Source organism: Sorex araneus, chromosome 3 (assembly GCF_027595985.1).
Source record: "Sorex araneus isolate mSorAra2 chromosome 3, mSorAra2.pri, whole genome shotgun sequence".
Taxonomy (NCBI): Eukaryota; Metazoa; Chordata; class Mammalia; order Eulipotyphla; family Soricidae; genus Sorex; species Sorex araneus.
Window position 1 is genome coordinate 173,224,164 of NC_073304.1, and position 15,593 is coordinate 173,239,756.

At 55.4% G+C, this 15,593-nt stretch overlaps 1 protein-coding gene across 1 annotated transcript in view; it reads left to right on the forward strand.

The window, feature by feature from the left end:
- The first annotated feature begins 8,161 nt into the window (after nt 1–8,161).
- UBASH3B (ubiquitin associated and SH3 domain containing B) overlaps nt 8,162–15,593 on the forward strand; it is a 93,528-nt gene continuing 86,096 nt past the window's right edge. The window contains exon 1 of the mRNA XM_055131613.1: nt 8,162–8,475. Coding sequence (XP_054987588.1) covers nt 8,348–8,475 — 128 coding nt within the window. The 5' untranslated portion in view covers nt 8,162–8,347. The remainder of the gene's footprint in view (nt 8,476–15,593) is intronic.

The window sequence follows — 15,593 nt, forward strand, 5'->3', positions numbered from 1 at the left end:
AGGGAAGAAAGCCACCAAAATTTACAATGAAATTCCTGGGAGTAAAAGTCCTAAAATCGAATAAGACCCTGAGATAAGACCTTCAGCAGAAGACCCTGAGACCAGACCCCTCCCCATGAAGGCAATTTCTCAGATACCCTCAGACCCCTCCCTTAATTTGATTGACTTTAGCTATGCAGCCCAGAGAAGGCTTCAAAGCATTCCAGACCAAGACATCCAGAGAAGATACCCTATAAAAGCCACCTTGAACCAAGGAAGGGCACACACATGCTGCCCGAGCCCATGTGTTGCTTGTGCTCACGTAGCCGAGCACATGTGTCGCCCGCATCTCCCCTCTTGAGATGTGTGCTTTCATGCTTTCCTGTCGAATGCTGGGATATGTGTGTCCGGGCTCTCTCCACCCTTGGAGAAGCCCGGCTTCTCTCTTGAGCGCGTCACTCTCCACTCTCCCACTTACTCTCCCTCCTTCCCTTCAAAACCTCCAATAAAATCGGTTTTACTCCACTGCTTGTCTACTCCTGAAAGTCTTTTCTGCAAGGGAAGACAAGAACCCAGTAACCCTGGGTCCCTGGTGGCAGAAGTGGATGGGGAGAAAGTGACTGTCTTTCTCTTCCCCGCTTCACATAAGTCACCAGGGGGGCCCATGACATCAAAATGACTTGTAGCCTTGTCTGTAGGCCATCAAGCACAAGAGATCTCTCACGTGCTTGTGTTGAGAATATTAAGTTGGCGTAACTGCTTTGGAAAACCACCTGCGCTATATTCTAGATTAAAGATGACCTGGCAGTTCTCCATCTAGGGATAGATCCCTGGGAAATTCTTACGTACACAGTTGTAAGAATGCAAAGAATGTTCATAGCAGCAGTTATCTTAAGAGCCAAGGCTCAGAAATAATCCACACATGACTTAACAGGAGGGAGCCTAAACTGAAGCCCTCAAACCAATGAATAGCCACTGGTCAGCAGTATAAGTCGTCCTTAATCAGATGCTACTGAGCTCGTGCGAGCACGTCTCCTGCCCCCCCCCCCCACAAGCTATAAACAGCATTATGCCCTTTCATGTTGTAAAACCCTTCACTGTTTATTTGTTTGTTTGTTTGGGGGCTACACCCAGCAGAGTTCAGGGCTTACTCCTGGCTCTATGCTCAGGGAGTTGAAGCAGAGGCCAGAGCAATAGTACAGTGGGTTGGATGCTTGCATGTGGCAAACACCATACCCACTGTACTATTAGGGTATTCCAATGACAATATCTTTTTACCCTCTCAAGGGGGCGTAGCTTTATCTGTTCCTTCAATGGCAGACCAGCTGCTTTTGTTAGAGAGTTCCAGGTGTCAACTGGATCACAAACTCAGATCACAAACTGTCTCGGGAGTTGTGCTGTGGCATGCCAGAGAGCAGCCTGTTCAGCCCCCTTTTATTAACTAGCTTGATGTTTTAACCAATGATATTCAGCTCAGGAAGCCAAGTGGATATTGAACCTGGGTTGGCCGTGTGCAAGGCAAGTGCCTTCCCCACTATACTATCTCTCTGGTCCCAAAATTATCTTTAAAAAAGAGTTAAGGGGGGGGGGCTAGAGCGATAGTACAGTGGGTAGGGTGTTTGTGTTGCACGTGGCCGACCCAAGTTTGATTCCCAGCATCGCATATGGTCCCCTGAGCACCGCCAGGGGTAATTCCTGAGTGCAGAGTCAGGAGTAACCCCTGTGCATCGCCAGGTGTGACCCAAAAAGCAAAAAAATAAAAAAGAGTTAAGCAGGGGCCAGAGCAATAGTACAGTGGGGCGGATGCTTGCATGTGGCCAACACCCTACCCACTGTACTATTAGGGTCCTATCCCCACAACACATAAGGTTCGACCCCGGCATCCCATATGGTCCCCCAAACACTGCCAGGAGGAATTCCTGAGTGAAGAGCCAGGAGTCATCCCTGAACAATGCTGGGTGTGACCCAAACAGTCATCCCCACCCTGAAAAACAAAAAAGAGTTAAGCAGACTGTTTAGGAGCACTTGCAAATTCAACACAACTGCATGACAGTGCAGTGAGAAAACACCACTCTGGGAAGGAAGCCTGGGTCAGACAGGGGAGTCTCTGGGCTGTGGGGAGGGGAGTGAGCATTTGGCATCATGCAGGGTACGGACAACTTCCTGAGTTTTGATTTAGGGGGAGGGCTGGAAATGTTTATTGTTCCATTAAAGATGAATTGATTGGCTAAAATTGAGCTGCAGATGCACCATGGTTGTGATTCATCTACCTCTAATTTCTAAGGTTTAATTTGACACCAAGAAGCTGCAGGGGTGTCACAAGAACAGGAAGGGGGAGCAGAGAGGAGGGAAAACAGAAGCCCTCAGCAGGCACGGAGCACTGTGCTGGGTGCTCTTGGTCACGGAATTCCTAGGAGGCACACATCACTCTCTCCATTTTATTTTGTTTTGTTTTGTTTGGGGGCCACACTCCGCAATGTTCAGGAGCTGCTCCTGAATCTGCATCCAGGAATCACTCTTAGCAGGCTCAGGGTACCATAGAGGCTGTGACAGATGGAACCCGGGTCGACTGCACACAAGGCAAATTCCCTACCAGCTGTCCTATTGCTCCCACTCGCTCTCTCCAGTGTACCGATGAGAAACTGCGGCCAATGCTTTAGATTATTTTCCCAAACCTGGAGCCTAGTCCTTGAGTGAGATTTTTTCTAAAATGTGGCAAAACACTTCTGGGGTCTTGTGTGTGTGTGTGTGTGTGTGTGTGTGTGTGTGTGTGTGTGTGTGTGTGTGTGTGGTGGGGGTTGGAGGTAGAAGATGAGTTGACCATGATGGTCTCTTACTTCTCCTATATTGCAAACCATAACACCCAAAAGGAGAGAGAGTAAAAGGGAATGTGCCTGCCACAGAAGCGGGGGTGGGGGCGGGGAGGAGGTGGCAGGAGGGATACTGGGAACATTGGTAGTGAAGAATGGGCACTGGTGAAGGGATGGGTACTCAATCATTGTATGACTGAAGCGTGATCATGAAAGTTTGTAAGTCCATAACTGTATCTCAGAGTGATTCATTAAAAAATACTTTTTAAAAAAATCTTAAGAAAAATAAAAAGATTGAGTTGACCTAGATGGGCTGAAAGAGGTGAAGGGGAGACGCTATTGGTGCTTTTAATGTTTGAATTTCCAGAATAAAAGTGGGGTAACTACCCTGTCCAGCATGCCAGCATGTTATTCCACTCGTGGCTGGGCAGGACGGAGCGTGCCCTATATGCACTTTTGTTTCCGTTGAATATGATTCAGGGACTGGGGAGATATATCCGACGACCCTGGATGCAATTCCACACAGTTCACTAAAATGCAGTGTGCAGAATTCTTTTTAAATTTATTTGTCTTTGCAGTTTTCCCCTTACATTTCATATAAACACTGTGGTTTACAAAGCTGAACATGATGATTTGTTACAGGCATTCAATATTTCAACACCAATCCCACCACCATTCCACCTTTCCTCCATCATTGTCTCCAATTCTTCTAACTTCCCATTAATAATTATGTTCAATAATTTAATATCGCTTATTATCAATAATTTGCTAACAGAACGATCAAAAAAGTTTCCTTATAAGAAAGTTAGTGAAGTCTGTTGTCTCTCACCCACGGAGCCAGTAAGTCTTTGTATAAGAGATTACTGAGCTGTTGTTACAGGTGAAGGCTTCTGTATTTATATTTCGTGAATGGAGATTGGTTGCCTTCTATGTTAAAGCCCATCCCATCTGGAATTGTGCCAAATTTCAAAATCGACATTGCGTCTCTTCAAAACTTGCAGCTTGCACCTCGGACCACGACCCTGGATGTTGAAAGGATTAGATTGTCCACAGTCTCTGTCTCATGAATATTGAATCCGCTTTTGGAAATCAAAGCGTTTTTTTCTGGGTCACACCTGAGTTTAGCGAGCTTTCCTTCAGCTTCTTAGAAGTCAAGTTTCTCCTTTGGCTGCGGCAGGTTTCCTCTTGTGTGTACAAAAAGGGAAGCTTTGTGAGGAGAGATGGGGGAGGGGGGAAAGCTTTGTTTTTTAAGCTGATACTGTTTATTTCACAACACTTCTATTGTTACGTGGGAAATTGGAAGGTGGGCCCAGGCGCGGGGCAGGGCCCTGTGGGCTGAGTCCTGAGGAGGAAACACAGACAATGGGGGGCCCCAGGGCAGGAGAGGGGCGGCTGTCCTGAGTGGAAGTGGTGCTGGGAGCTTTGTTTGGAGACCAGCAACAGACGCCTCCCGCTTAATTTCTTCAGTGTGGAGCAGAACTGAGGCTGTTCATGGCTTTGAAGTGCAGCTCCAGGCTCTCTTCCCTGCCCTTGGCGTTTTCTCTGGTATGACACAGCGGGAAACAGCCCCTCGGCCATGGCACAAAAGCCAGCGCAGACTCTCCCAGAGACATCAGCCCTGACAGGGCCTTCTGGGTTCTCCCAGTCACACCACAGGGTGTCTTTCTCCAGCAAGCTCTCCCCACTGACGTCCCAAAGTGAGGTACCACAAGTGGCGTCTCCTGGAACTGAACTGTACCCCCAAGATCCTTGAGTGTGATGTTTTCCCCAGTGCTCCCCACAAAAAGCTTCACTGGACACATGAAGCTGAAGAGATGGCCCGGCTCTGAGGAAAGGAGAGGGGCGTGCGTCCCTCACTCACTTCACGCTGGTCCTGAAAGGCCCTTAGCCCAGTGCCTGGGAGCCCCTGTCTTAGCCCCATCCCGCTTCTTGGACAGACAGGGAGGCGCAGAGAGGGGACAAAGACTCCTCCAAGGCACAGTCCACTCCTAGGTGGACTCCCAGGCCCAAGTCTAGAACCTTCCCCTGCTACTGCTTCTCATTCCTTACCTCCCGAGAAACCTAGGGCCTAAAAGGCATCCTGGGGCTTGAAAAACATCAAGGGGATGGGTGGGGGGTGTGGGGGGGAATCACTGCTGTTGTGCTCAAGCCTCTTCTTAAGGACATGGAGGACAGAGCGAAGGAGAAACAGGGACCCAGGGCACATCTCAGAATTTTGAATGCACAGCAGAGCCGCTTGTTCTAGAAGGGCCCACATGAGGCTGGAGTCAGGCGGGGCGGAGCCACACACCCTTGGTTCCCTCTCAGGGGCCAAAGGTGGTTTGTGGGGGAGGAAGATGCTGATAAGACCTCGGCAGGGCGCAGGGGGGTGGAAGGTGGGGATGGCAACTTGCTTTCACTTCTGAGCAGCTGCTCACCTCACCTGTGTGCCCACGCTGCAGAGGGCCTAGTGCACGCCTCCCTCTCTCCCTCTCTCCCTCCAGCGGCTGTAACCCCGTGCGCCCTTCCAAAGCATCTCCTGGCTTTTCGAAGTCACAATTCAAGCACAAGGCATCTTAATTGCAATGGCGCCCTCCCCCTGGCAGGACAGATAACCCAGGTCCCGAATCAGCTAGGGTTCGGCCCCCAGCTGAAGCGAGCAAGGAAGCCAGGCTGGTATTTCTGTCCCCGTGCCCCAGACCAACCAGTGTTCCCAGGATGGTGGCTTTTCCCCCAGGCTACCTGAAGCTATTTTGACATCCATCCTCTCCTCTCACAGTTGGCCTAGAGGCATGGAGAAAGGTAGTTCGATTTTTTTTTTTCTGGAGAAACAAGGTTCCAAGAGTTCTGGGTCAGAGTGTGCGATCCAAAAGGTGCCCACAATGGTAATATGCTACAACATGCATCACCGTGTCCCGGGTTGTGTAAGGGATGAGGGAAAGCGCAGACTTCTGGGGTGGGAGCTTCTGCCAGAGCAGAGGAAGTGGCCTGCTGTCCCGAGGGCTGATTCTCTAGGGCACAAGGCGAGCGAGCAGTGGACAGAACGAGCCACTGGTCCACTAGGGGAAGGAGGCTGGATCGGACTCAACGTTCTGAGTTTCTTCCAAATGCCTGGGCTGAAAGTCCAATGACGTGAAGGCCAGCCAAGAGACGGTGTCTGTGAAGCATATTACAGACCTCAAGCTCTGCACCCGAGCAGAACTCAGCTTCATACTGGACACTTCACCAGAAGTGCATGATCCAAAAGATGCCCGCAAGAGGGTTGGGGGTGTGGAAAAGCTTCTGCATCGCATGCTTTGTCCTTGGCACCAACACACAAATAGATACACAGGTGCACACACAGGCAGGCACGCACACGCTCATGACCATGATATTTTAACAATTGATATCTAGACCCGGCCTACTGTTCGGATGCCTAACAGTACCCCAACAATGGCAATAAGTAGTTGGCCACAAATTAAAGGTTCAAATCCGGGGGCTGGAGCAATATTACAGCGGGTAGGGCGTTTGCCTTGCATGCGGCTGACCCAGGTTCGATTCCCAGCATCCCATATGGTCCCCCCAGCACTGCCAGGAGTGATTCTTGAGTGCAGAGCCAGGAGTAACCACTGTGCACTGCTGGGTGTGACCCAAAAAGCAAAAATAAATAAATAAATAAATAAATAAAGGTTCAAATCCTGGTTCTCCCACCCTATCTTCCACCCTGACGTTGGGACACGGCCCCAGACAACACAATGGAGCCATCTTCCTCAACATCATCCTGCGCCACGTGGGCCAGGCTCACCTGGCAGTCCCCACTTCCCACTCTAGTCTAGGGGTAAATGAGTCGGGGAGGTAAGAAGCAAACAAGACTCCAGTTTCTGGGAAGTGTCCAGTAGGAGCCGAGTTCTGCTCGGGGGCAGAGCTTGAAGTCAGTAATGTGCTTCACAGACGCCATCATGTCTTGGCCGGCCTTCACGCCTCTGGACTTTCAGCCCAAGCATTTGGAAGAGACTCAGAACGTTGGGTCTGATCCAGCCTCCTTCCCCGAGTGCCTCCCAAGGAGGCTAGTGGGCCAGTGGCTCGGTTCGTCCACTTGTGCCCTAGAGAATCAGCCCTCAGGACAGCAGGCCACTTCCTCTGCTCTGGCAGAAGCTCCCACCCCGGAAGTCTGCGCTTTCCCTCTCCCTTACACAACCGGGGACACAGTGATGCACGTTGTTGCTTAAGGCCTGGTGGTCCTTATCTGCCCACTGCCAGCCTCCACCGGATGGAGCATCTTTAGAAACCCTGCGGGAAGGGGATTGAGCTATGTCATGCGCTGATGCGAAAGCCTTTCGATGCTTTCTAAAGCCCTCGCAGAAACGTGTTCCGTGAGGGTTGGCCATCCACCTGGGCGCAGCCTGGGAGAGGAGCCGGGTCCTGGAGAACCCAGCCAGTCCCCCAAGGCGAGGTGACAAGGATGCCAAGATGGGGTCATGGGCTAACTGGTCCAGCGCACACAGTGGTGCCTTCCTGGCCTCCCAGATGTCAAACATGACCACCAGAGGCACCCTGGAGTGTCCTTCTAATGCCCAACCAGCTCTTTCCTTAACTACAGTAGGACGTGGCTGCCAGCCCAGGGGCCCAGCAGTGTTACGGTTTATCTGTGTGTAGCAGCATCCGCGGAAGGGGGGGATGGGTGTCCGGATGCTGGGCCCTGGTCCCCTCCCCACTTCACCCACGCCCCCCTGGAGCTGACAATGGCTCTGTTTTCTAGTGAAAACAGGTGCAGGTCCAGTGAGGTCCAGTTCCCCTTCTCTGAGGCAGAGTAGCTGAGCACAGCTCGGAGGGAGAGGACCCCTTTGCGACTTAGCACCTAGACTCAGAAGGCTCCAAAGGCTCTCCTCTCTTCCTTCTCTCCTTTCTCAACAGCCTGAAAACTTAAGGTGCCAGCTTGGCCCTCCAGGGCCCTCTGGAGAACCAGGGGAGGGGTCCCTACCCCTATAGCCTCTGAGTAAGCCTCTGGATGTTGTGTTCCCCCCACCCTCTTTTTGGGGGTCACACCCAGCGGTGCTCAGGGATTACTCCACTCAGGAATGACTCCTGGTGGTGCTGGGGGTGGGGTGGAGGGGACTGTATGGGATGCCGGTGATGAAACCTGGGGCAGCTGCGTGCAGGGCAAATGCCCTCCCTGCTGTGCTACGGCTCTGACTCTTTCCTGGAGGGTTATGGGGTGGGGGATGGCCTGGTGGCACCCCCCGATCATGCACTCCCCTCTAGGGCTCCCTTACACTCGCAATCCGGGACCCGGAGACCCCCCCGCGGGCCCTCCGAGCCAGACAGAGCGCGGCTCGCTCGGGACGCGTCCGGGTTCCAGAAGCCTCCTCCCCGCCTCCCCGGCGCGCCCGGCCGCTTTAAGAGAGGGGCGGGGCGGCGCGGGGCGGGCGCGGCCGGGCCGGCCCCCGGGCTGCCTTTTCCTTTTTGATCCATTCAAAAATTACTCATTGCCCGTCCCCGGAGCGCCCGAGCCCGGCCGGCGGGGGCAGCTCGGAGCGCGGCCTCCCCTCCCGGCGGGCCATGGCAGCGCGCTGAGCCCGGCCGCGCCCGCACCCCTGGCCATGGCCGCGCGCGAGGAGCTGTACAGCAGAGTGACCCCGCGGCGGGCCCGCCAGCAGCGCCCCGGCACCCTCCGGCACGGCTCGGCGCTGGACGTGCTGCTGTCCATGGGCTTCCCCCGAGCCCGCGCGTAAGTGGACCCCCCGCCCGCCGCGCCCTCGGCTTCGCTCCGGCTCGCCGGGCCCGCGGCGGCTGCGGCGGCGCCCCCCTGGGTGCCCCCCTGGGTGCCCACCGGGCGGGCAGGGCGCGGGGGCGGCGCGCTGCGGGCGGGGGCGCGCGTCCCCGGCTCCCCGCCGTGTCCCCCACCACCACCCACACCCCCGTCCCGAGGTCTCCGGGGCCCGTTCCCGGCTGCAGGGTGGAGGGGAGGGGGGTTCGGGGCCCCGCGCACGGCCCGGCCCGGGTGGGGGGGAATCTTCGGGGTGTCCGGGGGATCCGGGGTGTCCGGGGGATCCGGGGTGTCGCTCGCGCGCTCCGAGGAGGCGGCGCGGGGGTGTCGCCGCGCGCGCGCTGCTGGGGACGAGGGAAGGAGAAGGAGAAGCGCTTCCTGCCCGGAGGAGGCGGGCGGGCGGCGTCTGCGATGATCCCGCGGCCGCTTCCCCCGGGCAGGGGTCCTGGGCCGAGAGGCCCGGGCCCCGCGGGGGGCGCTGCTCCCCGCAGCACCTGAGCTTGAGAGTTGGGCAAACTTGAGCAGGAAGAGCCGCCTTCCCCAGGGGGGGTTTCCGCCCCCTTTTTTCCGTCCGTCCGAAGAAGAAGATCGTGTGTCCTGTCCCCTCCCCCCCATCCCACTGTGTTCTTTCCTCACCAGCCTGGAAACTCGCACACACAGAATCTGCCCACCGCGGCGGGGACCCGGCGGAGTGGCCTTGGGGGCCCTGGAGAGGGGCTGGCTGGTGTTTTTGTCCCCGCTGGGGCCCGTTCCAGGGAGGAGGTGCCCCCGGCCCCCACCCCCAGCTTCCTGGTCGTTCGTCCCATGACCCTTGCTTGGGCGCACAGAGGGGCTTGCAGACTCAGCGCGTGGCTAGAGGTCCAGGGGCCAGCCTGCAGGTTTAGCACCTTGCCCCGCTCCTGCCTCTTCTGAGTCCGTATTCAGCATGGGGACCACAGTTGCTTTTTCAGGCAGGAGATGCTGAACCAAAGGAGAACTCCAACCAGCTCCAAAGGGACTACTTTTCACCTAGAGCAGGTGTCCTTGTGCAGGTGGCGACAAACTCTGCTTCCCACTTGAGCACCCCCTCAACCCCGCCCCCCCCACACACACATTGTGCACTTCCTGTCTGTACTGTCCGCAGCACTTTGCTTCCACGGAGGGTCCCATCCTTCAGCCAGTGAGAAAGGCCGGGCCCCTTTGACCCAGCTGGAGAGAGGATTGGAAAGGGGCTATGGCTGGTTGCGGAGGGGGGGAGGGTCAGTCAGTACAGGAAGTTGGGCCTCTGAGACTCAAACCCTGGACAGTGGGTGTGCTCCCTGGACATCGCGCCCAGGCTCCGGGAGTGGGGGGCTCTGTGGGTAAAACGCTGGGAGCGACGCTATGTGTCCCGTTCGCAGTCGCGAGATGCTGCTCTGGTTCCTTGTTTCTGTTTGTTCTCTCTTAATTCTGGGGCCAGGGGTCATATCGGCGTCCCTGGGCTGAAGTCCAGGGGTGGGCAGGCCTGGGTTCCTTAGGAGAGCTCTGTTCCTTGCCTCCTGTCTCCTGAGCAGATGCCCAGAGGTAGTGTCTCCCTAACCCCCGGCTGTCTTTTCGGGGTCATGCTCCCTCGGCCTGTCTCCGGGGAAGGACACACCTGAGCTGGCCTCCAGGGGCCCAGCAGGTCCCCAAGGGTCTGGGTAGGACACATCTGTGCCTGCATTCAGAGTATGCACAGCGGCAGAACCTTTTCCGCCAGCTGGTACCCTTGGCGGGTTCCAGAGCGCGGGGCCTGGCCAGATTTGGGCCGAGCACCATCACGGTTCCCAGCATGGCTGGTTCTGACCCGGCAGCCCGGGGCTTTCCTCCTCTGGCTCCCTCCGTCTCTGGTCAGTCGAGCTGCTGGCCGTCTCTGATCTGGTCCCTGTCTGGCTTCCACTCCTCTCCCTCACCCCAGAGAGGCCGAGGCCACCAGCCTTCCCCTGGGTGGGGCCGGGCAGGTTAGAGGAAGGGAGGCTTGTCCACGCCTTGGGCCTGGGATGTCGCCCTCTTTGGCCTTAAGGCTGGAGGGAGATTTGGAGCAGGTGGGGGCAGTGATGGCTTCTGGGATGGCGGTGGGAGGACTGTGCAGGAAGGACAGCGGCTGGAGCTCTGGTTTCTGCCCTGCGCTGACCTCGGTCTGTTAAGGCGCTAGGAAAAGCCTTGGCTGGGCCCGGGAGCGCTCCCAGCCCGGCCATGCCCTGCCCAGCCACTGACAGATGGCTGTGCCCTGGGGCTCCCCACCTGCCCTAGGGATGGGGTGATGCTGCTGTTTGTCAGTGACTGACAGCTGTGCTGGGTGGCCTGGGCCTGGGAGGTGAGTTGAGGGTCTTCTTTTCGGCTCGCTGCTTCTGGAACAGTGCTCCATTTTCCCCTCCTGTTCTGTGAACTGGAGTGCAGCGGAGACCTGCTGGGTGTGGCCGGGCCTGCCACGTGACAGACTGAGAAGCTGTACCTTCTACAGGATGTTTATGGCTTGAGTCGGTGTGTTGGGAGCTGGAATAAGGGGCTAGTAGGGAGACAGCAGGTAGAACATTTGCAGAAACTCAAAAGGGCTAATTCCCCTCCCACCCCGATCCCTGCGGCCCCCATGCACTGTTTTCTTTGCATACTCACAAGCTCCTTCCTGGCCCCAAAGTTCAAAACCTAAGGGTCCACCTTCATCAAGACTGGCGGGAGGTCGGTGGGATGGGGGAGGGAGAATGTGTGCGTGCAGGGGCCCCCCTGGAGATGGTTCTGGGCCAGGAGCGAGGCCGGGGGATGGTGCAGAAACAGGCCAAAGCTCTGCGGAGGCCTTGGCTCCGGCCGCCGCCCTCAGGTCTCTCGGCTGGCCTGTGGTTTCTGGGGCGAGGTGCTTATCTCTGGCGTAGCTTCGGGCCAACTGAACAAATTGAATACGAGGCGTCCGCCCCGAGACACACCCTGGCCTTCCGCTTTGTCTTGGTGCTTTTGTGGGGGCCACCTGTGGCCAGAACTTTGTCAGCAGCAAGAGGCCCTGCAGTATTTCTGAGGCCTGAGAAAGGGGCTGGCCAGGCCATCCCGGGCAGGCTCAGATGCTCCTGACCACAGCAGAGCCTGCTTACGGCTTTCCTCCAGCCCCTTCTTCAGTTTCCGTCATGTGGCCTGAATGCCCTGTCCCGCGTGATACCTGTTCTTTCTAGTATCTGCCCCTAATCGCCCCTGAGTGTGAACATACAGGAGTGTAGTACCTGTCTCGGGTCATACTTGCCCTTTATCGTATCTCCCGCTATAGTACCTGTCCCATGGAGTCGTTGTGCTTTAGAGTATCTGCTCTTTGATAATACTTGCCCCTCATGACACCTGTCCTTTGTAATATCCACCCCATTAATACCTGTCCTTTGCAATACTTACATGCCCCATATAATACCTGCCCCTTTATTGCACCTGTCTTGTGAAATAACCTGTCCCATCACTACCTGTCCTGTATAATACCTATCCCAAGTCTTCCCTGCCCTGTCTGTTGCCTGCCTCGCCTCATTCCTGCTTCAGCCCTGCTCTCTCTCCCTGGCCCTGGCCTCTCCTCACAGGGCATTTACACTCATGCTTTCCTCTCCCCGGTCCTGTTGTTCCCAAGCATGAAGGGTGTGTGTGTGCGGGGTGGGGGGGGGGGGGGAGTTGAAGCCACTCACTTCTAAGACCCCTGTCGTTCCTGGTGACTCGGGGTGGTAGGTACAAGTGCCCTTGGCACCAAGATGCTCTCCCTGCTTCCTGAATGAATTTCCATCCTGGAATACTTGGCTTTTCTCGCATTGTTCTCCCAGTGCTTTATTGTCCGATACCTCTCTACTGCCGTGAGAGAAAACTCTTTGTGACCGTTGGTTTTCTGGAGAGTAAATAAAGGGAAGAAACAGTGGAGGCTTCACAGTGTGGGAGACGAAGGGCCACCGGGATGAGTATCATTTTCCGCTGGGAACCTGATCACCTTTTTTTTTTTTCAATTTTTTTTTTATTGCATCACTATGAATTACACAGTTAGTTACAAAGCTGTTCATGATCGGGTTTCAGTCCTATGGTGTTCCAACACCCATCCCTCCACCAGTGTTCATTTCCCATCACCAACGTCCCCTCTTTCCCTCCTGCCACTCCCCAACCCCAGCCTATCTCTAGGGCAGGCACTTTTCTTCTTTCTCTCTTTCTGTCTACTTTGGGCATTGTGGTTTGCAGTACAGACACTGAGAGGCCATTGTGTTTGGTCTTCTAGCCGCTTCCAGCATGCATCTGCCATCCAGAGCCATCTCTTCCAACCATCATTGTCCTAGAGGTCCCTTTGGGATAGAGAAGGGACCACTGATCACCTTCTTACACGCTGCAAGCACAGGGCTGATTTAGGAGAGGATCTTCCTGCCTGGAGCACGGCTGGGACCCTAATTGGGCCCAACTCCCCTGTTGGCAGCCCTCCCCCCCCAGCTGTTGAGGTAACCATTCCTGGGGAATCATAAACTTTATTGTAATAAGAATTCAGGACCCCTGGCTCCTGCCGCAGACAGGGCTGTGGGTGGGGAGGGGCTAAGGGGAGGGACAAGCCCTGAAGGACCCGCCCCATATGGAAATTTCCAGGGAGGCCCTAGCACCGAGGCGCAGCGATGGCTCAGTTGTCCCTCACCTGATCAGGCCGTGTGATAAAGCGGCTGTGTGGGTCAGGTGGCTCTGTCCCATTTAGGAGCATCCACAGTGCTTTTGCTTTCTAAATGTTTACAACTTCATTTTTGGGGCTTTTGTTTGTTTTGGACCACACCCAGGGAAGTTCAGGAATCATTTCTGAAAATGCATGGGGGCCCCTATGGGATGCTGGGGGTTGAACCCGGGTCAGCCGCCTGTAAGGCCAGCGCCCTTGCCACAGTGCTGTCTCTCCAGTCTCAGTGTTTATGCTCTGTTCTTGGGAAGAGAAGCAGAGAAACCTGCTTTTGTGAATGATTCAGATTCATTTATCTCCACCCCCCTCACACACACATGTACGTCCAATGTATACACATCATGTATGTGTTCATATTGCCAGTATAAACAGACATACTGATGTACATATTCTCTCTCCCTCTCCCTCTTCCCCCCCTCACATACACACACACATGCACACGCACACACGCGTGAGCACTCGTGCTGCTGGAATTCTGAGCTTGTTGGTGTCTGCTGTTTTGTTCTGTCAGCCGTTCTCAAACGTTTCTCCTGTGCAGTCTCCTTTTTTGACTTCAGCAGGTTTTACCTGTGCTGGAAAGTTCCCTCGGTCCGCAGACATTTCGCTTTCTTGGCTTCGTTTCTCTCCCTGGCTCTCTCCCCTCCCCTCTTCCTCTCTCTCCTCCTCTTTCTTCCTCCTGAAGCCTTAGGAAACGCCATCTTTTGAAGCCAGCAGGGCCACCCCTGCATCCCTCTGTGAAGTCAGGGTCTCGGTCTTCCATGGGCAACCACCTTGATTTGAGGGCCTCCCCTAACCTGGGTTGAAAACTCCGGTCTTTGAAGAACATGATAAGGAAAATGCTGCCTTTGGGTGACGCCAGTTGTAGACAATGTATAAACCCTTCCCCAGTTCTTTCTGGGCAACTCCGCTAGTTTATAATGGGAGTTAGGAGCGCAGTGATAATTAGATTATATCTCCACCCTCGGGGGACCAACTACGCCGTGTGCAAGATGGAAACTCTGATACAACTTGGTGAGTGTTCTGCATGAGTTAGAGGCGGTATCTGTGTGAGAGGACGGGAAGGAAGTCCTGTGCAGACAGCGCCCCTGAAGTGAATCCTCTCCTCAAGGGGAGATCAGACGTTCAGGTGATGTTTGGTTGCAGCCGTGCATTCAGATGATGTCAGAGAGGCAACTTGGCCATTCCGGCTTGAGGTCCTCGAACCATTCCCGTTCATCAACCCCGCTTCTCATGCCAGCCCCCGCCCCCGCCCCCACCCTAACTAAACACCCTATTACTCTCAGCCCTGAGATAAAGGAGAAGATTCTGGCCACTGAGAGGAGCAGCAGAGCCCAGAGCTGGACCTCACTTTGGAGTGGACACGAGTGTATTCCTTCTTCCACTGGGCATTTCCCGAGGGGCCCCATCCTGCCAGGAGCCTGGCAGGGAAGTAAAGATCGCCCTGCAGCCTTCCTCAAGAAGAAAAGATGTAGGGCTGGTGAGAGAGCGTGGTGGACTGGGTTCCATCCCTGGCACCACCTGGTCCCCTCCAGCACCACCAGGAGAAACCACCAAGTATGGAGCCGAGATTGGTCCCTGAACACTGCTAGGTGTGGCCCCAAACTACTCCCCGCCACCACTGCAAAAAAAAAAGGAAAGACATAAATCATAAGTGTGATGGACACACGAACAGTTATATTAGTAGCATTATTGATGCTCATTAGTGCCATAGAAGAGGTTTGGGAAAATCCTCTAGGACCATGGGAGAAAGGATGGTGCCTCTGGAGGGCTGGACTTAGCAGAGGCCAGGGGGCTGGTCTTCACTGGTGACCAGAGGCTTTGTAGACCAGGAGAGGGAAGGGAAGAGCTGCAGGGGAGGAGGTGTGGGAGGTGATAGCAGGGGCCAGCTCATGCCCGGGGCTGACGGACAGCAGGGAGCTGGTGGGGGGCAGAGAACCAGGTATGGAAGCCCCTTCAGTTGGGCGTCCGGCGGGGGAGTCAGGAGGAGCCCTCGATGGGATTTATGAGCTGAGTTACAACTGGAGTCGGGAAGAAGATGGGTGGGCCAGGATCTCCAACCCGAAAGGCTTGAGGGATGCGGACAGTGCTAACTGAGGAGGGGGCCGGGAGGAAGGGGTGATGAGTTTGGTCCATGAGATGTTTTAGGGGCTCCCAAGTGGTACAGGCGTCGAGTTCTGGAGCTCGGAAGAGGGTTCCAGCTAGAGCGAGAGACTTGGGGATGGATGTGGGGGCCACGTGGAGGAAAGGGGAGAGACCCAGCCCCCCCGCCGGGAAGAAGCTGGGGAGGTCAACAGGTGGGGAGGGCCCAAGGCGAAGGGGTGGCTGGACGGGACAGATGGCCCACAAGGAAACTGGGATCAAGGCTTCCTGCGATCAATTCCAGCCTACTGAGTTTTTCTCCTTTGCATTTTCAAAGTGGGTAGAATCG